We start from the raw sequence: 25,640 nt of genomic DNA, 5'->3' as shown, positions 1-25,640 counted from the left end.
ACCCTGACCTCCCTGGTGGGGTTCACAAACACGTTTTTTAATGTAAACGGGAAGGGGACTGAAAAAGAAAATCCCCCTTTAACAAGCAGAAGACAAGGAATAAAGAGGAATAAATCTCACCAGTGGATGTGTGAACTCAGGAGCATGATCGTTCTTGTCTGTGATGGTAATGGTCGCTGTGGCGGTTCCCGTTAAGCCCACTTCTCTTCCCGACATGTCCTTGGCCACAATCTCCAATTCATATGTCGTGGTTGGTAGTGTCTAAAAGATCAATTAACAGGGACACCGAGTCAGAAAAAGGATACAAAGGATAGACTTGTGCATCAACACAGAACATTAAAAAACAAGTAGTGCAGTGATTTCTGCAGAGGAACACGACGCAGAGATATGAAGGAGTTAGAACCACGGATCAAAAGATTAGACAGATAAAAACAGTTTATGCACAAAGAAACTGAAGCTAAGAAAACGTTATGACAACAGTCACACAGTGGCAGCTTTGCATTAGGAATGACACATGCACAAACCTCGAACCTCCTCCACCTGCCGTCTGTCCCACAGACGCATGTTAGGATTGGTGATGATCTTACATCTGAGGCCAAAGAACCAATCTTATTTAAACAGAACTATGACGTGATCACCCAGTCTACCAATCTGTTTTACTGTGCCAATTACTGTTCCTGGTCAGAGCAGGTCAGTCCATACTCATTTTTATATGGATGTAGTAATAAAGAAAAGTGCTTGATAAATAAACTTTACTCACAGTTAAATATCACTGACAGTCTGCAAACTGTAAATTCTTGAGAATCTATCAAAATTTAAAAAAAAATGTATGCTGAAACGTAAAAGTGGATACATAAATCTACAAAGCTAACACATTTTACCAAGATTGATGTCACTGTAGGAAAGTTCTTAGACCAGCAGAGGCTTGAACCATCAGATTTACTGTATACAAGCTTAAAATAATAATCATATGCACCCTCATGCTCAAACACCAAGATCCATCAACAAGTCACAGTCCCGCCCGGGGAAAGGTCAGGTTGAGATTCCCACATGTAAAGACCGATGACGTAGTGAAAGCCAGAAGTAAAAATATTTCCTAGAGCGATGCAGGATAAAAGAATAATCATTCCACTTAAAGTTTATGTTCATCCATTTAAAAAAAAAAAAAAAAAAAATCCTCAGGGATCAGAGCAGTTTTTTACACGTATCTGTGACGATGCTTTCGGGCAGATCAAGGTTTTCAGGACCGACTCTTTTCCTCAACATAATCCGGAGAATCAAAAAATCATTCTGGGCTTTTGCAGCTTTGGCTGTGCTTTGATAATCCTCAAAGCTTTTTTTTTTTGAGTCTGTGTGTTCTATTTTTGATGATAAAGTTAGTCAAGCCTGATCCCAACACATGTCTTTAAAAAAAAATAAAAAAAAATAAAAAAAAATAAAATCACGTTCTGTGATTCTTCGCTGAAACTCGGAGCAGGGAGGGAGATCAGTCTTTGATTACACAGCAGCTTTCCTTTAGATGGTAAAATACTGCGTCATACACAGGATGGCATTCAGCGTTCATCCACCACATCACCAACATCTCCACTGGCTCCCAATCACACACCTACAAAACTCTCCTGCTAACCTTCGAGGCCCTCCATAACCTCACTGAACTCCTCCACATAAACACACCCAGTCGGACCCTCAGATCATCTTCCTCCCTCAGCCTCCTCATCCCTCCTGCCCGCATGACCACCATGGGGTCCAGAGCCGCCCGCTCTGCCTCCCACCTCTGGAACTCCCTCCCACCTGACATCCGAAACACTGACTCTCTGCTCATCTTCAAATCACTTCTCAAAGAAGCCTACTCCCTCTGACATGTCACTGCAAAACTAAATCACATGTATTATTATTATTCATAATGATTGTACAGCAGCAATGATCATTTGTGTCCATAATTCACTCTACTAGAAATGTGGATGTGTAAATAAGAAGAGGAAGAGGATGCTTAAGCCAACATTCATTTATCTGCTGAAGGGTTCTTTTTTCCCTGCTGGGGGTGTTCATTGTCACATGCTTAATAAACGTCATCCATCTGTCTCACTGAGGATGCTGCTGAAGCTGCCTCCTGCAGTGGAGAAACACCTCTGCATGCATCCTCTTGTTGACTTCTAGAGTAAAACACAGAGGAGGGAGATTTGCTGAGCAAAGTAAAATACAAAAACACAGAGACTAAAACGTGATTTTAATGGATTTTTTAAACATCGTCACTGAAAATGCAAATTTTTTGCAAACTGTGTAACTTGGAAATTTGGCACACATGCTGGATTTCTATCACGGTCTTGGTTAACACGAGGAGTGCCTCGTTCACAAACTGTTTACACAACCTTTGTGCTTACTAAAGAGAAACTTGTGAAAGGGTTTCATGTCACCCTGACAGAACTGAAGAACAAACATCGTCTCTGCGAGTTTGTGCTTTTTGTCAGTACATTTAAATGAGCCATAATAAAGTCATTCAGGGGCGCAATACAAATCAGCTCATTGCAAAAAAAGAAAAACTAGTTCAACAACCCCATCGCTTACAGACAAGCACAGTTAAAGCGAATGAGTCAAATGAATCACGTGTTAATAAAGTCTGTAAAGGCCACATTGGTGTAACAATTATTAATACAACCAGGCCTGGAATCAGTCCAGGACTGCCAGCGGCTCGACACTTCATCCACAAGTGGAGACGGTTTGGGATCGTTGTTGTTTTTGTCTTTCTTTGGGAGTTGAGCTTTCTTGCTTCATTCAGGAAGGAAAGTGAAACTCAGCATATTTTTAAAGTTTGGCTTCATACAAACACTGGAAAGAAGTTCCCCTCTCTTCCTCGCTCATCATTTTAACACAACCAAGATGCTTTTCTGTACATCAACGAGCTCTGAGGTCCTTGTTGGGAGTCTATAAACGATCTCTATTTTTCCGTGATTTTTCAACGATTTTTTAGTTTTCGCTGTGAATGGAGATATGGGATGGGATTCTCCAAACATCCAACATAAATGTGAAATGCTTCTGCATTGAATAGATGTTGGATCAGAGACTCACGAAAAGTTTTTTTTTTGGGGTATGTCATCGTCACTCTTGGGCTAATGAGTTAAACAAATATTCTTTATTTATCTAAATAAGTGACCCTCTGATATTCAGGAGGTTAATTAGGCTTTCTTGTGTAGAGAGAAATGGTCGATAGATATATGGTGTAAACTAAGAACGTATTGTTTCATAAAGGATGGCTACAGTGTAAAGTTTAATACATCCAGGAACCTTGAGCTTTGGAGACCGGCAGGTTTAATTTCATCCCATGCAGAGGAAGACCGAGTTTGTTTTTTGTTTCTTAATTGTATTTCTTGAGTGAGCTAAAATTAAAAATGAGATTCAGTTTTTGTTTTACTGTCAGATATAGGATTTTTTTTTTTTTTCAATTTACATTGATTTCTTTTGGCTGGACGATAACTAAACTTGAGCTGTTTTTTTTAAAAGAGCAACCTGTCCCAGATTTAGTTTGTAAAGCCTGGGAGAAAAGACACACTGACTGAACAGTGACTGGAGCCTACAACTTTGTAATGGTATAAATTGTTAATGTAAACCACTGAAACTGAATGTTCTGCTATGTTATAAGCCCATCATGTGAACAAAGCTGTGCTCCGTCAGCATGAGAGCGCAGCTACTCTACACACAGAGTTAAGACGAGGTTAGCTTCCTCCACATTCAGACACCTAAACAAGAGCAAACTGCACAGAGAAATGAAGTGGAAAAAATGTATTTACTGAATGACAGGTGGAAATGAATCCTCTTGAACAATGAGCTGTCTTTCTATGTTTGTTCATTCTTTCAAGAAGGAGAAATCAATATATGTTACATGATACATACTACAACATGCGTCTGCAGAGAAAGCTCAAAGAAGGCAAAGGGAAACATCCTTTTGTAAATGATATCAGTGAAGGAAGAAGAGGAAGAAAGTAAAAAAACTGAAGGGCAGATTGAGAGTTTGGCACTAAGCAAAGCCCTGACGGTTTTCCTGTTCATTGGTACAATGAAACGCAGATGTTCATGCAGCGGTTTCCTGTAGAAGTGAGAGTCATATAGAGGATATACAGGGCCAGGTGTGAACTGAACAGCGTTCTGTTTTAGGAGCCTTATTATTATCAGCCTCATACGCTTTGTGAATTAGACCTTAAGACTGAGCAGATAGGCAGCTGGAGATGTTTTTGGAGCTGTTCAAGGTCATATATAAACGAGCTGATAGCCGCTCAGGCAAGACTCCAACTGAGCTGCTCTACCGTTTGGTTTCATCTGTTAAACCTCCCTGATAAATGCTTGTTAGCCACAGGAAGATTAATTTCATTAAATAACGTTTTTAGAGCATCACATTGTTGCAACGAAGCAACCGTCTATTCTTTTATTAATGCCATATTACCGTTTGCACTGTGTTGCGTAGGGCTGTCTGCTTTAATGGTCTCCCTTCTCTACCTGTTGTGCACCTGAGTGCAATTTGTGCTCAGGGAGACGGAGAGAGGAGCCAGGTGAGAGAGACGGCAGGCAGGCACACAAACATTTTGGCGAGGTGCTCGTTCTTTTGTCGTTAAATTGTTCCCTGTTGTTTCTTCCTGTTTCAGGTTTGTTTTTGTTTTTTTCCCAATTCGTGTCCAGGTAGCCAAAGGGACCGCTCGCCCTTGGAGTTTAAAATACAACAAAAAGCGTGGCGTCCATTTGCATATGTTTTGGTCTCCCATTTCTGAGCTGTTGTTGGTTAACTTTATTGTATGTTAAGGAGGTGGTAACATCCTGATAAAACATAAAGCAGAACTGCTTTCATGATTTCTGTCGCTCATGTCCTTGATCTCATGGACGTCCCTCCTGATTGTCGTTGACATTATTGTTGTCTGACAGACAGACGTTTCCCAGTAACTGCTCATGTTACACACAGATCAGCCAAATGTCAAGCTGACACTTGCAGTGCGAGCTGTTAGTGCACGTGTTCTACTTTTCTCATCATAGATAGTGCTCTGATCGATCTAATCAGAGGCAGGCAGGGGAAGATCCAACGATCAATGTCTGCACACCTTCAGGCTCCTTTTTAATTGTCACATCAACTAAAACTCAGACAAGATGAAACATGAATCAACTTGGATGACATATTGAGGTCAGGAGTGGCGTAATGTATGGATGGCTGAGGGTCAAAATCTTTAGTATACAGAACAAATTACCATTTTAAAACACTTTTCTTATTAGTAATGGATATTTCTGAAGAGAAATAACGGTCAACAAAATAGAAATCACTCACTGGTTTATCAAACGACTTTTCAAAGTGTCTGGCTCTGTATTTGAACCTTTTCCATTGAAGTGTCCTGGGGTGAGATGCTGTTTCCTTCCTGTGCTGCCGTTGATTGACCTGCACCTTTGTGATGTTCGTTTAACCACCTGCTTTCATCAGAGCAGCATGTTACCATATTTGGATACAAGTGGCTGGACAAGGTCAAAGTCCAATTTCTAGAGCTGTATGCAGTCAATGCTCCTTAAAAACACTTTAACTTTCTGATTGCTAGTTAAGTGAGTAAAAACATGTTTTACATTTTTTATTTTTGTATTTCAAGCTGCTTGGGTTTATTAAAGTAAAGAAAGAAAGAGAGATAGAGGGAAGTAAGAAAAACTCCCTGTGAGCTCATCAATGTATCTGTAGGGAGTGCAAGCCTGTCAAACAAAACAACAGCTTTTTGGCTAGAAATAAATAAATCACCTGCGTACCCAAGTGTATCTCCAAAAGGGTGGCCTGTGAAATCTAACTTACCAGCCTAGGAGCCACCTCAAAATCTTAAATTGTGATCATCTATTCGCTCTGTCTGACCTGTGTTAAAAAATCAACGCTCCATGCTGCTGGTATATTTCTTGAAACTTTAATAAGGCATATCTTTTGTTTTTGTTTTTGTACTCTTTCACAAGAAATGAGTGTAGAGGGAAGAGGAGTGAGTGCATAACATATTAAAAGCAAACTCCTGCACACCGTCTGACTTGCAATGATATTGCAAACAATGTTTCAGGAGTTTACATGCAATTTGAATTCTAACTTTGGACATTTTGAGTCATTCAAGACTTTAGCGAAGTTTCTTATGTTGCCATTCTCTTGTGTTGCTTTAAAGTTGGTATGATTTGTGGAGTTATAAACGATAAATAATAAGATTCATTCATGTGTGTGCAAACAAACGTCATGCCACCCCTGCATAGCCGTAGTCAGCCCCATTCAAAAGTCTGGACATGTGTCATGTATCAGCTCTTTGGAAAGTTGTCTTTCAAGGAGAAATTAGCATAATAGACTGTAAACTTTTTTTTTTTTTTTTAAACAGGCTGTTAACCTGCATTTCTTCTTGAACCAGCATCAAGTGGCCAAATGAGGAACTGCATTCAGTGGCCCTGGCATGTTCTCAGCCATGGACATTTCAACTCGAGTTACCAGGTCAAATGTTTGAGAAATAATTACTGACATACTGAATGAAAAGAGATTTTAACTTTTGGTTTTCATTTACAGGGGCCACCTCGTGTTTTAAACTCCAACAGCTGCTCTACAAGAGATTGTGGAAAGAGCAAGATAGCAAGCAGGTGTTTCTATCAATACTTTGTCACACATACTGGGTGACAGGGGTGTCCCTCACAACCAGCTCCTGCTCCATCAAACGCTGTGCAGGCAGATGGTGCTCCGCAGACCTGTGAGTTGATGAAAAATCCATGCACGCAATCACGCATGAATACCCAAGCATGATGAATTTAAACCACACACACACACCTGCACACAGAAATACACTTTTGCCCTCCAGCTGGAGACGAGAAGGGCTTTGGGATCCCTGCTGTCTCAGTGGTGTCTAAACACATTGAGCGTGGCCTCCTCTGGCGACTGACAATGTCTTAATGAGTATTTCCTGAGTCTCAACTCAATTATAAACTCCCTGGCAGTACCTGGCCAGCAAAGGATGTTCCAATTCACTCTGGGCAAGAGTTACAGCAATTGGGAATTTGTCCTCCAGTTTACAGAAAACTTCTTCTGGCAAAGTGTTGAGTGAGAAACTCATCCAAGTCACTACTTTCATATTTCAGCACCTTAATACGTCTGGAAGCGCTTCATTAAACGTCTGCGAGCAGTAATAGCATCTTCACCACGGGGATAAGTAACTTTCAGTTCATTACTCCTGAAAGCTTTGATAAACTTTATCAAACAAAAAGTCCTCATGGTAAAAAAAAAAAAAGGAAATGAAGATTAAGCACAGCTGTCAACATAACGTTCAGCTCTCTTCATGTATCTCTTCTGTGTCCCTTACTGTCCAAGAGTCCAGGACAGTGAGTCCAGGACGTTGAGTCCAGAACAGTGAGTCCAGGACATTTAGTCCAGAACAGTGAGTCCAGGAAATTGAGTCCAGAACAGGGAGTCCAGGACACTGAATCTAGGACATTGAGTGCATACGCTGAGTGCAGGACACTGAGTCCAGGCCACTTAGTCCAGGAAACTAAGTCCAGAACCTTCACCTGTTTAGATTACCCCAGTGTGTTTTAAGCGTTGTCCACTTGAAGGCAGGTAACCTCAGGTAAAACTGAGGTTTTGGCCTTTCATACACAAACTGCGTTTTAAGATCTAAAAATGCACTTTTAAGAAAACTCCTTCTAGAATGAAGATTTTCAGAAACTCTGTTTAGGACTAGGATTTGTAGACGGGGGAGTTTTGGGCTTGTAGCGTCACACTGTGCACCGGTCATTGTGTGAAGCTGGGACTTTTGTTTACATGAAGTTAGCCAAACCAGTGCTTCTCCCTTTAGAGAAAAAAGGGATATGTCTCCATCTTTGAAAAATGAACTTGTCATTGCAGAGTAATGGGGAGTAAACGTTTGCATGTCACAGAGCTGTTGTTGACTTGGCATGCTCATGACAGCTGTAACCGTTTTGTGCTTTCATGTGGGAGAAGATGTTTTGGAGAACTTTGTGTGTGGATGGGATTCATTTTTTAAACAGGAGGAAAATCTGTGTTCCCAGTGTCAGTCTGTCCTCACTCCTCGTCTGTTCCTCCTTTGAAATTTTCTGTTTGCTCTTGTGTTTTCTTTCCCCCCCTGGTTTTTGGACTCTGATAGGTCAAATTTCTGTTGCCTTATGTTGCCTTTTAATACATCACTTTGTTTGTTTGTTTTTCCATTCATTTAGTACTGTGATAAGATTTGTTGTACTCATTTGTTATTACCGTACCTGCTTTCAGTATTTGTACAGAGGGATTGATGAAGTGTGGTTTTCCAGTGGGTTGGTTCACTAATGTTATCTTAAACTAACAGAAGAACTCACCAGCCATTTGTTCTTCCCAAGTACAGTTATTTTCTTTGTAAAACTTAAGTGGGACAAAAACAAAGAAGCCACAAGGTAATTTATTGAGCCATTACGTTTGTGAAAGTGAACCAAGAGCTGATGAAGTTGAGTGTACCGAATGATATGACGGGCCTTGTTTTTAGAAACATCTGATAGGAGAATGACATTTCACACTGTCACATTCTGCCTTGAAAGGATTTCTTCAAAGCCCACTGAGTAAAGGCTGATCTCGACACAAAGAAAGGAGAAGGAGAGGACGAGAGTTTGATGGAGAGAGAGAGAGAGAGGAGTGAAGAGGGATGAGTGAGGACAGACGGAGTGCAGGATGGTAGAAAAAGAGGGCAGCCTGACATACGGCGCATTAACGCTCTGAATAGGTGTGATATTATAGTCAAATTGGCCCTGGGTTCTTTGTTCTCCTCTGGTCCTTCACTCTCACTCTCTCAGCGTCAAACCTCTGGCTATTCTTCAGGCCTCTTTTCAAATGCTTACAGAAATCATGACAGACTTAAAGAGGCTTGGAAAAAAACATCCAACAGGAGTTATTCAAATCCACTTGTGACGGTATTTTTACAAGAGCGCCATTATTCCTCTGAGCTGTACGCCGTCATGCGGCTCTCCTCCTTTCTCTTCAAGTAAACACCCCTTCAATTGAAATACTATTTCTTTTGACCTTTGGCAGCGAACAGACGAGAAAATACAAACTGGCCTTCAAATGGAACTGTACTGTATTTTATCAGATTCTATTTTGCTCAGACCTTTCTAACAGCCTCATATTTATTTTTCCAAAAATGGGGTCGTTGATATTAAAGATACAGAGACATTTGTGCCTCTGTAAGATGGGACAGCTGAGGAGAGATAAGAAATGTTCAGAGGAGAGATTCGGGATGAAATGCAGCAAAGTGTCAAGGTCAGCTCTTGGACAGTGACAGAGATGGGAGACGCACAGGTTTACTAATTACTAAAGCAATGTATGAATCATGGAAATAATCACAAAGGTGCAGATTGGATCTTTGAAGTCAGTTGTGTAAGGTGTGGGTGTGTGGGAATGTAATGGATGGGTGTTGTGTTGTAAGCTCAACATATTGAAAAGGCATAGATGTGTGTTCATAGTGTCTCTGAAGGTCTCCTCAAGCCGGCACCTGGCCCAGATACTGCATCCCCGTCTAAGATCATTTCAAGCAGCTCATTCAGCTCGACTTTGAAAAAAACTACAAACAAAGTCTGCAAATTTTAGCTGAGCTTTCACTTCTTTCAAATATGTATTCGCACGCCTGTATATCTGTGAGATATAAGCTGTCACTCTTATTTTGACGACATTTGTTTGAAAGCTTTAGTCTGTTTTAATAAAAGCATCAATAAAGTAATAAAGACACACCAGGACAGATGTGACATTCTTGTGTCTTATCAAGATGTAGACTGACGTCCAGCAGTCGTTCACAAAGACGGACTGTTCAGTATGAATAACTATCTTTGTGTGAAAGCAACTTCACAAAGATCAAAGGAAGCAGAAGACACCTGGAGGAATTACATCACAAAAAAGTAACTGGAACATATACTTAAGAGCACTTTGTCAAGATTTGGAAGGTAGATTTTTGTTTGAAGCAATTTTAAGGAACTCTCATTTTGTCCTGCAAAAACAGCACGTGTGACCTCCTTCACTTTGCTTCTAGTACTCTCTGTGAAAGTCTCCACCTGCCTGCCTCTGATTCTGTGGCAGTTAAAAACGAAACTGTAAAGAAATAATCAATCATTGAGCAGATGGTCTTTTGAAGGTCATAGGGACATTATTAGTGAATGAAATATGTTTCACTACAAGTTAAGAAAAGATCTCAGAGTATTTTGAGAGAACACGTACACATGGAATTGGACAAAGGTGTGGAAAGTGCTGAGGATGCTGCAGCACCGTCTTCTCACAAGATGTTCTTTACCATCTTCATAGTTTAACATGGAAAAATCCAAACATTTCCTTTTCACGCAACGCATCGTGCAGACAAAAAACGATCTTCCCTCTTCTGCAGGATGTTCATCATCAGTGTTACTGCAACACCACTACTATTTGCGTTAACTAGTAATGAATTGCTGCAGTTACTTTCCATATTTGAATAACGCTGTTACAGTGACTGACTTAAAAAAAACCACTTATGGGAAACAGCCGACAACAGGCAAGCAGGTGACGCTAACGCGAGCACAGCAGCATCCTGGGAGACTGTTTTGATAGTAAACAAACACAGGCAGGTGATCATTCAGCGCTCAGCTATCTGTGATACCGACACTATTTCCCTGCTCGAGTTAAACCAAAATAATAGCTTGGTGAGTTTGAGTCAGGAAGGAAAACGTATCTCAAAAGAATGAAGTACAGCGAGCTTAACGAGAAGACGCTTCTTTTAAAGTAGCTGTCAGAGAGCGGCGTGCTGCGGAAGCCAAAGAAACCAAAAGCTTGATCTCCAGACCAAGCAGGAGACACTCCATCCAAACAGACAAGGCTTGATTTAAAACAGCGCCTGGCCCACGGTATGTTAAGCCGCTCTGATAGACTGGTTTGTTGAAGGAGATGAGCTTAATATCGACTGCTGAATCTGTTGCATTGTAGAGATTGAATAATATGTGAAATATCTAGACCTTGACACAACACCATTCTGCCACAGCTGCACTGCAGTAAAAACAGAGTAACGCCCCTGTCACTTTCTCCAGTCACAAGCTTCTTTTTTAGAGAGCAGAAACGTCATTAGTAACTCTATAAACGTGTTACTACTTCTCAGTGATGTCTGTTCAAAGGATCTGACACATATAACACATATACTCGACGGTGATGAAAGCTGGGTGAAGGGGGCGGCAGGTCCACTCGTTGGGTGTAAATTTCAATAACAAGGGTCTATCCAATATATGTTCTTGGTAAGGGCTGCCAGCTGCCCCTTTAAAGGGACGCATGTGCTTGTGAGTAACTGTGACGTTGCTGGAGGACATGAAGTGTTACAGACTTCACATACATTTTCAAAAGCTGTTTAAACAGTTATTAAATGTTAATTAATCCCCTTTTTCTAACTAATACTTTGATTAGATTTCAAACACACTCTCTCTAAAGCATTTTAGCTTCACTTCACCTCACTGGTCACTGGAAGCCCCCCGCACTCCACCTCTATAGACATATGATTAATCACTTTGACAGTAGTTAATTACAGCAGGATGGCAGCCACGTGAGACCCTTTTCTAGGCCACGACCACCTACGCATGTGATCTACTTCTTTCATCAGCCTCAGAGGGATGGAGGGCATTCACCCAGAGGAGAGACTAAGAGACATATGGGGGTGGTCGTGGGAGGTGACACATTTATAACCATGTCTCATTTAAGTTGCCCTCTCTGTCTTTCTGTACAAATCCAAACAGGGATGTTGAAAGATGCTGCACCGAGGAAGATAAATTAAAAAAAAAAAAACTCAGCAAGCAGGTTTATTAAAAAGAGACAAAAAAAAACCAAGGTTATAAATGAACTTTTTCAACTTTTCTATGGTGACATTGAACATCACAAATGCATGATTAAGAATCACTTCCTTAAGCTTACAGGGTATATATACATCAAAATGTGTATTTACATGAGGAGAACATGAGGAGCATGAGGCTGTCGACAGTGAACTGTTCAAATGTCTCTGAACATTCAAACACTTACTTCAGAGCACCTGATTTTAACCTGTGGCTTATTTTATAGCTTTATATTTGATATCATTATTTGTTTGAAACAAGTGTTTTTATTGGACATGAGACATGATGTCACAAACTTATGGAACCGCCCACCTAAAGGATAAGAAATGCTAAAAGTAAACAATGAGGTATTCATTCAGACACCGTCTTCAACATCTGCTGTAACTACGAAAAACAAAAGGCAGCGTGTACTTAACTTTGTCACTCTTTAACCTCAACGTCAGTGAATTACAATTTGTCCTGTGTTCTTCTTGTAAGGTCCAGAATTGCCCAAACTGTTTTCTTAATATCTCTGGGTTTTTTTGTTCGGTAAAGGTAATTTACATGTCGGACATTAACCTTGTGTTGTTTTGAAGACATGGTCTATAATCAATCATGATAACGCTGGCCGCCACTTTTCTTGGCTTTTTTAGCCCTCCAGGCGTCATGGAGTACCACATCACTGGGCCTTTTCACAATGTGTATCACTCCGCCTATAGACCAGGTGTCCTGAATACAGTAAGTAAACCTAACAGCAGACAGAGTTTGTCTCTTACGGGCTGTACGATGTATGACCATCATTTCTCACTCAAGGTCGTCATCTTGTACTTAAAATCAGCACCGCTGTGATTATCTCCCACACTGGGCCAGGGCTTTATGCCAAATGACCTGAAAAAGTAGTGCATATATTCAGTACATCACTCCCTCTTGTGTGAAATTTGCTTAATTTTCAACTGATGTGATTTATTTAGTTTTATTTTGACATTTTATTGATGCTCATAAGGAGATGCAATTCAATTTTCTTCACATCAAGCCGGTAAGTTGCCTCGGGCACGTCCCCCTACACCGACCACATCGCTGCTCACTATGATGCAGTGTGCTGCTTTGGTGAGCTCAACATTATTACAAGTTTTTTTTTAATCTACATCTGAAAAACTCAATCTTCAGTTTATTAGTTTCCTACAGTAACATGTTTAACATTTAGGTTTTACAAGCCTGCACAGGGCTTCATAGAAACAATTCACAGACTGACATCAGCCTCCACTGTTTCAAACTAACCTCACTGCATACAAATAAGAGAAGATTTAATCGACCATAATGCTGATCCGGCCTTGACTCTGAACTCACTGCTGCAGCGCAACATTAAAGGAGTGAATCACAGATTCTCTTTCCTCAGCTTTACAAAACCACAAAAGCATTTTTTTCATCCTTTAGTTCAGAAGCAGAGATATGCCATCTTCCATCTTCCTCCTCAGGGACGTCACTGTGCCAAATAGACTGATACATGAGCTGGTCAAGCTTTTCCCCTCCAAGGTCCTTCCTTGCAATTTGTGGACTATCACTGCCATGATGGGGTGATAATAACTAACAAATCCCCAAACTATTTCCCTGCTCATACTGTAAAATACAATATGTCTGCATATGAGGCGGTGTGTGAGCAGAATGCTATAGGAGGAAATCAAGGCCTCAAAAGCTGATAAAATGTTTGTACTTGGTCAAAGGCTGGTGGAAACTGAAAGCTGAAGCTTTATATCCAAAATGTAAACACAAGGTGTCCAGCAGAAGATGAGGGACAACATCAGAGTGCAGGCGTCTCTTCAGAACAGACAATTACTCAAACAGTGTTTATGTACAGTAGCATCATTATTACCTTGGGGAACTATCTTATACCAAATGAAAGATCTGAAACACAGCTCTGATGTCATCCAGCTCCTCTCTCAGGGATACTCAAATGTTATCTAAATAAGAGTGACACCGTCTTTAGTTCTACACACAATCTCTGTGTTTTTAATATACTGTAATCTAATGAACTGGATCAGAGATGACTGGACTGTGAGCAATGCAGTACACTCCTGAACTTCCTGTCTGAGCAATGTTTCACTCGCCATATTAAAAGAAAAAAAAACAACATCTGTATACTGTCCTTAAATGCATGTCTTTTCAAAAGGATCAGATTTTTTGGTCGATAGAAATGTGTTGTCCATGTTTAAGTGCCCTCAGTGAGAGGGCAAAGAGAGGCTCAGTAAAGATCTGACTGCTGGAGCTGCATTTGTTTGTGAACAAAGCACATGATTAACCTGCTGATAAAACCACAAAGACTGTACAGTCGGAGCCGCTGATGTGGATCAGTACAGTTTACTGCAAGACGGAGTGGTTTGCAGATTTGAAGGAAACCCCTTGTGGTTATGCAAAGTTTAATGACTCGTGTTCAGTGTTTGTTCCGTTTCCTCTTTCTGTCCCGTCTCAACTCTGCTGATCCAGAGGAGAGCTGCTCGGTGCTGCGTTTGTCCACTGAGCCCATTTTATATCTTGTTGATTTATGCATAACAGTGAAACTAAACTTCTCAGAAATATGGAACATTGGCCATATACCACAATAAGAACTAACAATATGAAAAAAAGTATGTTTGTAATTTTTATTAGCATGTTGAATTTTGACCCCTTTGTCCGACACGTCCCATCCGTTAACATGGAAGAGAGGTGTTATAACGATGCAGCCACAGCATGGGAAGCTCTTCATCTTTTTGTCTTCTCTTTGTGCTGTTCTTTAAATACAGCTCAAACCCAGAGGAATCCTAATGTGTATTTTCTGTTTCAATGACACTCAGACTATAATCATTATGCTCATTAAGTTATTTTATAAACTAAACAGAAATGTGTGGCCGGTGAGGCCAGGGAGTCCCTGTTTCATCTCATCCACCCACAGCGAAACACTCTATGATATACGAGGCAGATAAAATGTTATTATGTGCAGGATTAAATATTTAAATGGGCCACGATCCAAAACCACAACACATCAATTCATGGATGTGACAGAGCAGTTTCTAAAAGTCATTCAGGAAGTGTGTTCAAGGCCTCAAGACACAAGTTATTCATCTAATCAAATGTAGTTAATGACGGCTGTAAAACTACAAAAAACTACAAATCAAATAAAACTGTACAGCATCTCCTGCAGGCAGGTTTGGGCAGAGCTGACATTTTTATACCATGCAAAGAAAGCACGATCTGCATCGCTGTCATTAACGTCATTGAAAGGAAACAAAATGATTTATAAGCTTGATTTTGGCTGCTTTGCACTCTTGCTGTAAGTGAAACAAACATTTTCTCAGTTGACTCCAGGTGTCGTGCAATTTGTTCCCATCACAACTTCCCTGAAAAGCTCACAGCCTCTATCCTCGCTTGTCGCTATCCAACAAGCGACCTTGATCCCTCGGCTTTCTCTTCTGATAAAAGTCCAGCTCAGAAAGGCATCGTCACGGCCGGAGGAGTCTGTCTATAGACATGAGAGAGCTCTGCTGCAGACACTCACACTCTGCTTCGTCCTGATGTCAGCTCTCCCTCCTCCACAGGCCGCCTGTCCTGCTGCCCACACGTCTCTGTCTCTGTCGCTGCTCGTTGGATTGACTCCTCAGCTTCAATCTGATTTGTGATATTTCTTTATTTTAAGTGTCTCCCTAAAGGAACATTTAGGGTGATCACTCATGAAGATATCAGAGACATTCAGTTCTTCTTAAAGACAATAAGCCTTGCCTTAAACTCTTTATTCAAAGCAGTGAAAGTGGCTTTAAATTCCGTTCAATTTAGACCCAGAAAAATGGCTCTGATTCTACACTCTGCGGACACGTATCTCAGTGTTTTCCTTAATACACTACATGGTCAATGGACTTGAGCTTGTTTGGCACTTTTCACACACTGATGGTAGAGGCTGCTGGGTAAAGAGATCATCAGACGTAACCCATCATCCCATTCATACACGCCACCGCCGAAGAAGAGGGAGCAACTCGGGGTTAAGTGTCTTGCCCAAAGACTCATCGGACATGTGGCTTCACGAGCTGGAGATCGAAGGCCCAGCTCAAGTTGAGAGATGAAAAATGGAGAGAGGTTAGAACGCAGAAAGATTTTAAGAACACAATGCCGAGTTGGCTAAAAGCTGAAGCTTCAGTGTATATATACTGTATGTATACAGATATACATATATATGTGTATATATATATATATATATATATATATATATATATATATATATATACACAAGTGAAACAGGTCCCAATGTTTCCTCGACTGCTGATGTTCAAAAGACGTCAAGATGGTTCGAGCTCTAAATGTTCTTTTTCTTCTTTTCTTACTATCCTTTGATTTCATCTTGTCCCGTCCTTTGTTATTCAGGGTTCAGTGATTTTCTTTAGCCATGTCTGTATTTTTTGTATTAGTTGACTCTGGGGACGAGGACCCATGTGCAGAAAAAAACAAAAAGATTTAAACAAAAGGTAAAACTTACTCTAAAACTAAATCCAAAAACAGGCAACATCCCAGTAATCCCATAGCAGGGTACATGAGACAAATGACAATGAACTGACAAGACCAGAGCTACAACTTAAAACAGGAAACGCTGGAGACTGAACTAAGAAACAAAAGAAGGCAACACTAGAGAATTAATAAATCAGAACTCAAAACTCTAAAAATAAAACATAAACAAAACTAAACCATGACAGATGGGTTTTCTGTTTGGTGTGAGAACAGTGTGAGTTTTCTCATCACGTCTATTGACCAGCCTGCCAGAGATGCTTACAGGGATTAGAAAACCGTGCTGAATCAGTCATGTCTTTTTTACCACAATTCTTTTATATTTCACAACTACGGACAAATTCTGGCAAAAGTTCATCATTATGTGCTCAATATTAAAATAATGTGACTGCTGCTCAGAGTGTAAAGTAAATCCTCCCTGTCCTCTAAAACAATTCCTAAAATTGGTCACTTGTGGGAATGTTGACATATGACTCTAACATACATGGCACTTTCAGTAGAGGGGTGAATTATATCTCATTAGTATCCTGCAGCATACAGTAAATGCCCTGCAAATGTTAGAAACCTGTCGAGTATTCAACTGCCTGAGGCCAAATTTATGCTGGGACGGCCTCAAGTCCTCTGAGACCCTGATGAGCACTAAGTGGCTCCAGTGAAAAGACGGAGGGACGGCGTCAGGAATTTGAACAGCTCAGGAGAGATCGTTAAGAAGCATGTGGCATACAGCCACGTGTTTCGCTGTGCTGAGAACTCAACCGATGTGAGGCGAATACGTAAGAGTGGAAAAATGCCAATTCTGTGAACATGTATTCTGGTTCACTTCCTGTACCAGTCATTGTGCAGAATATTGTACTTTTATTCATTTCTGTCATTTGATTTATACTGGGAATAAGCTGGACCATGAAAGGAAAGTTTCAAGAAATGGCCTCCACTTTTTCATATTAACTGATGTAGAGCTGAACGCTTTATCGTTTATGACTAATTCAAAGTCATTATATCACCTTTAGCAGAAACAGAAGTGCAGTCTGCTTTTCCCCTGCATGTAAAACGTAGACTTAGAGGACACGCTGCAGCCGTCACAGACTCCGGCAGGTGCTCATTTATGTGAGACAGGCAGATTTAAAATGAGTTGGTATTCACAACCATCGGCAGTATGTGGCTCGTTAACACCAAGGCCACAAAGCTGATCAAATGCTAATTGTTTACGGCCAAATCTGCATCGTGCAACATTGACAAATTAGCAGCAGGTAGTAATTAGCTGATGTCCCGGGATTGCTGGTTAGCATTGATGGTTTACATACAAACAGAGTGGGTGGATTTCCACACAGCACTTTTCTTATACGATGCTTTAGAGGGCAGATAAAGACAGGTCTCTTTGGTGCTATATGCACTGATCATACATGAACAGTAAAACCTAGATATCCTGAAGCAACTCCTCACTGAAGTGGAGAGTCCTCTCAGGGTCTTACAAACGTACAAGATGGCGGCTATATTCACTTTCGCTCTCACAATATTCTGACTGTTCCAAGGTAGTCCAAGATGGTTTTTCGTTTTATCACATGTTACTGTCACTGAGCTGGTCAGTCCTTACTCGACAGCCTTTTCATTTTGTGTCATCTGCTAACAAACACGTTTCAGTTATGTGCTATATTTTATTTCAACAACTTACGGGTTAAGGAAATGTAAATAGGTTAGCCAAAACTGAGTCTGAATACTGTTAACTGTTAATATGTGTGGGAAATGAACAGAAGGTTTTTTTACGGCTGGAAAAGAGAATTCTGAAATTCATTGGCCCTTTTAGCCATTTCTAACGCTGCTTGGAGCCTCATGTTTTTGTGAGGTTGTGCAGAGTGCAAAATGGATCGAGGGATAAAAATTACAGCTCTGTAAGATCATTCGAGCTTTAACCTGCACTGCACGATGAAAAACTGATAAGAAGTTTCTACCCGAATTAAAACTATCTACACTCCAGTGAACAGTCCCGGTGTGCATTGTGCAGACAAAAAACAGCTGGGTACCTCTGATAGTGCAGACAAAAGCTGGTCCCATCTTTCTATAGATCTGAAGTTTTATCAGACAGCTTTTTGGAGGAATTCTAAATCAGGTAAAATCTGTCATTTTTAAAGTTCTACCCATCTTAGGCCTGGACCGTAATTGTTTTGTTTTTTTTCAAAACCGTAACAGATGTTGAAAATGTGAAAGGCCCCATATGACAACAAATAATCTTAGCTTTAACAGTTTTGTTCCTATAGAGGAAGTAGAGAGCAACAATAAGACCAAAACAGCATAACACACACTGACAGAAACAACCAGAGTCCTGACTGTCAACATCACTCACATTAAAATGTAACTTTAGAGTAAAGAAACATGGTGGACAATGGGCAGGGATAATGGGGGAGGATGGGTTTTAGAAAGAAAAAAGGGACTATGGATGAATGGCGTCAACATGGGCTGTACATGTTAGAGTATGAGCTGCAGGTGAGTAAACATGAGTCAGCTCGTTTTTGAATTGACCGTCCTTTCGTTCGCGTGACAACCCACAGACTGCATGATTGGCTGTCTATAAAGCTCCCCCCAAACAAAAGCATATGAGAGAGTAAACATTTTACACATTGAATATTTACTATTTGAAATTGGTGCTTGATGACGTTCTTCTGAGCAGATCAGGGGAAGTGTGACCACTTAACAGATCTGACACCCTGGAAAAATCTGGCAAGAGAATCTTAAGTACCATTAAAACATTTGGAGAAATCTTGACTATCTTCAAGTGTGTAAACTCTGGATAGCTTTAAAGCGACATCAGATGTGAGCATGGAGATAGACGTGCACCAGAAAGCTCCAGGATCTGAAGTCGATTAGGACTGGCGCCTCGGTACGCGGGGACCGCTCTACCAGCAGAGCTCAACCAGTGGCCACTTCTTCTACACTTTAACTGCATGCAGTTTCTCCATCCAAGTCAGTAATGGCAGTTTATTTTGTCATTTGCTGTTAAATCAGAATGTGAAAAAAAAGATTAACCTTCCGTCAACACTGACATCCCCAGCGTTATATACCGCCGCTCTTCCACCAGCAGCAGCCTGAACTCAACGGTGACTCTTAAAATAGAAATGTCAGTCATGTTTGTAACTAAACAGGCAAGAAGGAAAACATAACTGTCTTTATGTGTTCTCTTTCATTGCATCTTAGTCTTTTCTTTTTGGCAGTATTTGAAATTTTTACTTGCAGCCATCTGCTTCATCATTGGACAAGTTGTGTTGTCGAAGGTACTGTGGAGAATTACGTCTGAGCTGCTGTTTGTTGTTTTGAATGAGACTTACCGCTCTCCTCTCATCCGTTTTATTCCTGGGATGGATGCTGACTAGATGTGTTTTTGTTTGCTTCATAAGTCTCACTAAACAATAGAAGCTCTGACTCTGTGTTTTGTAGGATTCGGCACCCTGCAAACCTTGCGCTTATAATCCAGTTACTTCAACAAACCTTCAATGTTACATTTACCTAACCTGAACCTCTTAAGTCTTTCTACTTTTTAACAAATCCTTCATGAACTCTCAGTCTGGGTAAAACAGTGTGCCGTCAGTAAAGTGGGAGATAAACATAGATAAAGCATGAATAAGTTAGGAAAATGCAGCTGCTGTCGTATCATCTTAACTTTGTGTTCACATAACACTTTACCTCTGGGACTACTGATGTGTTGTTAAGAAGGACTGAACTGCATGAACTGACACGTGTTGATCTGTGCTCGTCTGTTTCGATAGACACGAGACGACAGATGTGATTACACATAGGACTGGCTTGATAACAACTTCAGAGCATTTACCTCATTAACCTCTCTAATACAAACTTCAAAAACTGCGTGGGTCACCTGTAATTCGATGTCAAGCCACACGTTAAGAACCAACGAATCAGAAGAAAAATGCATCAGCTACGAGAGAGCGCGGTACCTTGGCAACCATCCACAGCGCCATCTTGGCACAACGAGTGATATTATGAAATATAGAACAAATAAGGAGTTAAAACCATTTTTTTATTAGCTTTAAACAATCTAAAAGAGATTTGTTTTGTTATTACTGACAAGTAAAAAAGGATCCATGTTTGCATCACTTCCCAACTTGACTGTTGGAACTCGCTGTAGGGATCAACCAGTTTGTCCCTGTTCTGACTGCAGCCAGACTTCTGACTGGATCTTGGAGGACGGATCATAACAAGTTCACTTTGGCAGCACTTTGAGATTCAGTCTTTGCCTTCAGATGAAAATGTTTACGAGTCAGTCACACTTTGGTAGTTTATGTCCTTTAAAGTTTGAGCTCTTCATCTTGTCGATGATAAACTCAAAATATTTTAGTACCCAAAACAAATTGCATTTTGAATTGCTTTAAGTCCAAATGTTTCCTCACTTAAACTAATTCAATTAGATAAAATAAATAGAACCCTGAAACACTCAGGAAGCACATTTCTGCGTTTCTGCACTGACAAGATGAATACTCTTCAAACCAAAATACTGACAATCAGGGCTTTTACCTGGAGACATTAACTTTCACTACTACCCATCGCGTGCATTTTATCAAAGCAGAGCTGGATTGAATATATTTAACAGTTTCTTTTTTTTTTGATAAATATATTTTCATATTACTGTGATTCATGAAAAAGGCAGAATTGACCTTCTGCATATCTCCTCATGCTTTCTCTCAGTTCTTGTTTTTCCATCATTTACAGTGTGCATTGATTGGAGGGGCTTGCATTGAAACGTGGACTATATTCATCCCACCTCATCAGGACAATTAGAAGCAGGATGATAAGCTCCTGCAAGACCAGTGTCCCTAAGCTCTCCGATGATGAATATGGGGCTAATTGGGGTCAAGGTTGGGTTCGAGGCTGCGGTAAGTTAGAGCTGGAAGCACAGAGCGGGGCTAATCTAATCAGGTGCACCATCAGACCACAGTCTAATCGTGTCATTTAGTGAGCAGTTAGATGTATATTGGAGACTGAAATAGTCCCTTATAACCACATGCCACGGCTAAAGTAGAGCATACATTTGGGGTGTGTGTGTGTGTGTGTGTGTGTGTGTGTGTGTGTGTGTGTGTGTGTGTGTGTGTGTGTGTGTGTGTGTGTGTGTGTGTATGCAGTTAGGTGTGCCTGTGAGTGTGTGCGTGAGTTAAGTGCAATCATCAGCCTGCGCCTGCCACCCTCACAGCTATCAAAGGCCCATCTGGGAATCGAAGCATGGGAGTGTGTGTGTGTGTGTGTGTGTGTGTGTGTGTGTGTGTGTGTGTGTGTGTGTGTGTGTGTGTGTGTATTTGTAATCAACAGCAGCCACAGATCGTTCAGAGAAGAGCCCAGGTGTTCCTGTTAAAGTGTTAATTGGATTAGCGCAGATCAAACAGGGGTGGCATTCGCTTGGGAGAAGAGGTGGTGGGTTCATCCCACAGGGGCACCAGCTCCAAATATTCCTTCTCATCCACCAATTAGGACAAATTAATCATTGACTGCAATTTCATTGATAGGGTCTCCTGAACTGCAGGATAAATCAACATTAGTACTATGTCCATCATGCAGAGGAGTGCAGGTGTGTTACAGCAGGGAGGCTTGACCACTCACTGCAGGGTTGTCACAATGCCTGAATTGTAAACCTTGATACTCATAAAAGTCCATCAGTGTAACTGGTAGTCTGTTTTAATAGAACGAGTCCCAGGCATCCAAATGTGTTATGAATTACCATTGTCATGAAAACACTGATCTCTGTCAGCTTGTTGAAGACATTAACGAAGTGTCCACCTTTATAAGACCCTGAACTGTATAACACGAAGTTCACATTTTACCATCCTTATCATCATAGTTTGGACTCAATACATTAAATCTCCCGAATCGTATCAGATGTATCTGATTAATGTTATGCCTGACTAGCAGAGAAATAACTTCAGATCCAAATGTCCTGTTTCATTACGAGTCTGTTAGGCAGCGTATATCAAGTTGTGACTAACAGAAGAGGAATCAAACCCTCAGGCTCAGTTGGTTAGAGTCCAGGTTTCACATACAAACCAAGCTGAGTGTTCCCACAGAACCACAGAGACTGAGTCCAGGGAACAGGAAGGCAGCGAGCATCAATTCCAATTGTCTGTAGTGCATGACGGGGAATGTTAATGTTTGTGTGTTTTCCTGCTTAATCTGTGACTATCATGGTGAGAACACATTATGGAGGGACACTGAATCCTGCAGATGTATGCAGGCGTTGCTGCAGGGACTCTGTGGTAATCTGACTAACAGTGAGGAACATCTGCCCAAACAAACCAGTAACACTATTTCTACTGTAACATACAGGAAGAGGATAAAGCACAGTGACTTTGTAACTTAATCTGGTGAAGGAATGGCTACATCCAATACATTTGTTAGGAACAGATGCACGGTGTAGCAGGAGACAGGGACAAGATTGTTGTTTTTCCTTTTTTTGGACTTATAGCGACAACAGCCTGCACCAACACTGTCTTTATCTGTTTGTCACATCCGTTGCATAACAGGGAGGAGGACCTGATTGCAGAAACAATATTAAAGAGGTTTTAAACAAAAAGTCAAACACGTACTAAATAATAATCCAGACAGGAAACACTGCGACTGACAAGATGCAACAAACAACAACAAACTGATGAAGTGAAACAGAAGGGAAGAAACACAGAGACTAAACAGACCCAGGGGTAATCAAACACAGGTGAGACTAATGACACAGGTGAAGACAATGAGGGCAATCACACTGGAAGAAAACACAGAGGCAGTATTAACACAACACAGAGGATAGCTACAAACTAAATCATGAAACAATGAAGACACAGAACTCAAGACTGTAACTATAGAACATGGGAAAACAAGGAAGAAATGACACAATAAAACAGGAAATACTAAATAATCAACACTAGGAAACATTAATACACAGAAGGGAAACAAGCGACAGTATAGGGAATAATTAAATACAAAAGTAAAACAGATCAAATCATGACACCTTTACTTCCCATGTGAATGGAAAACCAGCATTTTGTGGGGCAAAGGATTAAAGGATTGCAATTGTGATTCAATCCAAAAGCCCAAGCTGCACTGAGAATCCCCCAAAAACGGACGATGAGTTCAAAGATTTGGAACATTTTAACTACAAAAATACTGACTGATCAAAGACCCCAATTTATTCAAGAGTTTGTTTACAATGAGGCTTTCCAATTCAGAAAATCCTGACACAAGACAAAAAATAAATAAATAAATAAAAATCACATATTGGATTACTTGTTATAATAATGTGTTATTTGATATAATTTATGAAAGTGCTGATGCATGTTTCAGGTTCAATGTAGAGAACAGGTTTGACTGCCTTCTGCAAGCAAACATTTTCATGGGACATCACTGTCACTTGTTATCTTTGACGTCTGCCCACATTGAGGAAAAAGCTTAAACACATTTTCTCAAAGGCATTCACTAAATCCATCCATTTGTCTTCCTCTTATCCGAGGTCAGCAGTTGCAGTAAGTCAACCCAGACTTCTCTCTCCCTCGCAACGTTTTCCAACTCCTCCTGAGGGATTCTGAGGCTTTCCCAGGGAAGACGGGATACATAATTCCTCCAGCTCCTCCTCTGGGTCTACCCCTGAGTCTCCTCCCAGTTGGGCATGCCCAGAAAACCCTCCAAAGGGAAGCATCAAGGCTGCATCCTAATCAGATGCCAAACCACCTAAACTGGCTCCTTTTGATGCGAAGGAGTAGCGGCTCTACTCCAAGCTCCCTCTGAATGTCTGAGCTCCTCAACCTATCGCTAAGGCTGCTTGTATTTCTGCCAGAATGCTCCTTAAATCACAGAAGAGGCCGAAAACTAACCTCAAGACACATGTTAGAGACCTGAAAGAAAGAAGAAGATTTTACTTTATTGATCCCTGAAGGGAAATTCGTTGTTTACAGTCAGAGTGCGGGAGCAGCCCTGAGCAGGCACTTCTGAGCCGGTTGGAGGTCGTGGTTAAGTGTCTTGCCCAAGGACACATTGGACATGTTGCTCGCAGGAGCAGGGTATTGAACCCTCGACCTTTCAATTGAGAGACAACGACTCTAACAACTGAGCTCCTTTAAGGAGCTGCAGTGTAACCTACATCTTATGACTACGATGCTGATGCTATGCTACGCTAATGTGCTTTGAGCAAAGTCAAACTTTGCACCAAACGAGAACTGTTTGTCATTATGGGACAAACTTTATTGAAATGAGCCTCTGAGTATATTCCCTGGCAACACACTGTGTCACACAGGTTTATAAAGACAAGCTGACGTTCAGTCAGAGATGTTATGTAACCATACTTCAAGCTTCACCTTCAAGAGTCAGTTAAACTTCTGAAGGCAATGTCGAGACATCTCTGCCATCCTACAACTGGAACCAATTTGCAGCACTTACTTTGTTCTCTCTTTCTTTCTCAAAGATTAACATTTTACTTTAACCTCGACTTCAAGTTTCCCTCACTGCCAATGTTTAGAAGTTCGTAGATGACAAAAATTCAAGACGCCTCCTTCAATGGGACTTTAATAGTTTAGTTGCAACAAACATTTTTACTTTTAATGTTCGCACTTCTTTGAGTTTGCACCTTTAACTCCATCGAACACATTTCCATACTTTGGTCCACAATGGGACTTGAACCAACAACCCAAGCTGCTACAGACTGAGATATGGCAGAACTAAATTAAGTCATTTAATACAATTATTAATTAATAATTATCTGTATGCTGACACAAACACTTAAATAAACAACAACAAGGATAATAATTATGAGGTGATGACTAAGTCTCATCACTGTGTTACACAGACACTCTCTCAACCAGATATTTAATTAACTGAAGAACTCAAGGAGCTGGTGTCCTTACATGTTTTAGATAAACAATAAAATAAAGTAGATTTTAAAGGATGTCGATGTTTTTTAAGCTTCACTGCTTGAACAAACTGAATCCCAGGTTTGAGTCCCAGATGGTTCTCTGATGGTGTTTTGTAAATTTGTATGATGTGTTTGTTTGTGTCTTTGTCTGTGACTTTGTGTTTTTGCTTCTGACTGTCCCGACCAAGTCTCCTTTAAGAAAAAAAAAAAGAAAAAAAGGTTCTTAATGTCAATGGAACCAACCTGGTTCAATAAAGATTAAAGGCAGATTTGGTCATTTTTGAAAACTAGCTCAACTTTGAATGCAGCATTCCCTCTGTGCTCCATCTGCACCCACCCCCCTCCCCTTTGTGCTCCCTCAAAAGCCCCGCCCCTCACTTACATGTACTATCCCCATTGATCCAGATGCGGATTTCAGCTCATG

At 40.7% G+C, this 25,640-nt stretch overlaps 1 protein-coding gene across 1 annotated transcript in view; it reads right to left on the bottom strand.

Moving 5' to 3' along the window:
• Nucleotides 1-25,640, bottom strand: part of cdh13 (cadherin 13, H-cadherin (heart)) — a 340,521-nt gene that overhangs the window by 75,973 nt on the left and 238,908 nt on the right. Inside the window, exon 9 of the mRNA XM_079346024.1 lies at nt 121-261. Within this exon, the coding sequence (XP_079202150.1) occupies nt 121-261 (141 nt within the window). The remainder of the gene's footprint in view (nt 1-120; nt 262-25,640) is intronic.

Source organism: Symphodus melops (genome assembly GCF_947650265.1).
Source record: "Symphodus melops genome assembly, chromosome: 6".
Taxonomy (NCBI): domain Eukaryota; kingdom Metazoa; phylum Chordata; class Actinopteri; order Labriformes; family Labridae; genus Symphodus; species Symphodus melops.
The sequence above is the reverse complement of the archived record's forward strand: the minus strand, read 5'-3'. Positions and strand labels throughout refer to the sequence as shown.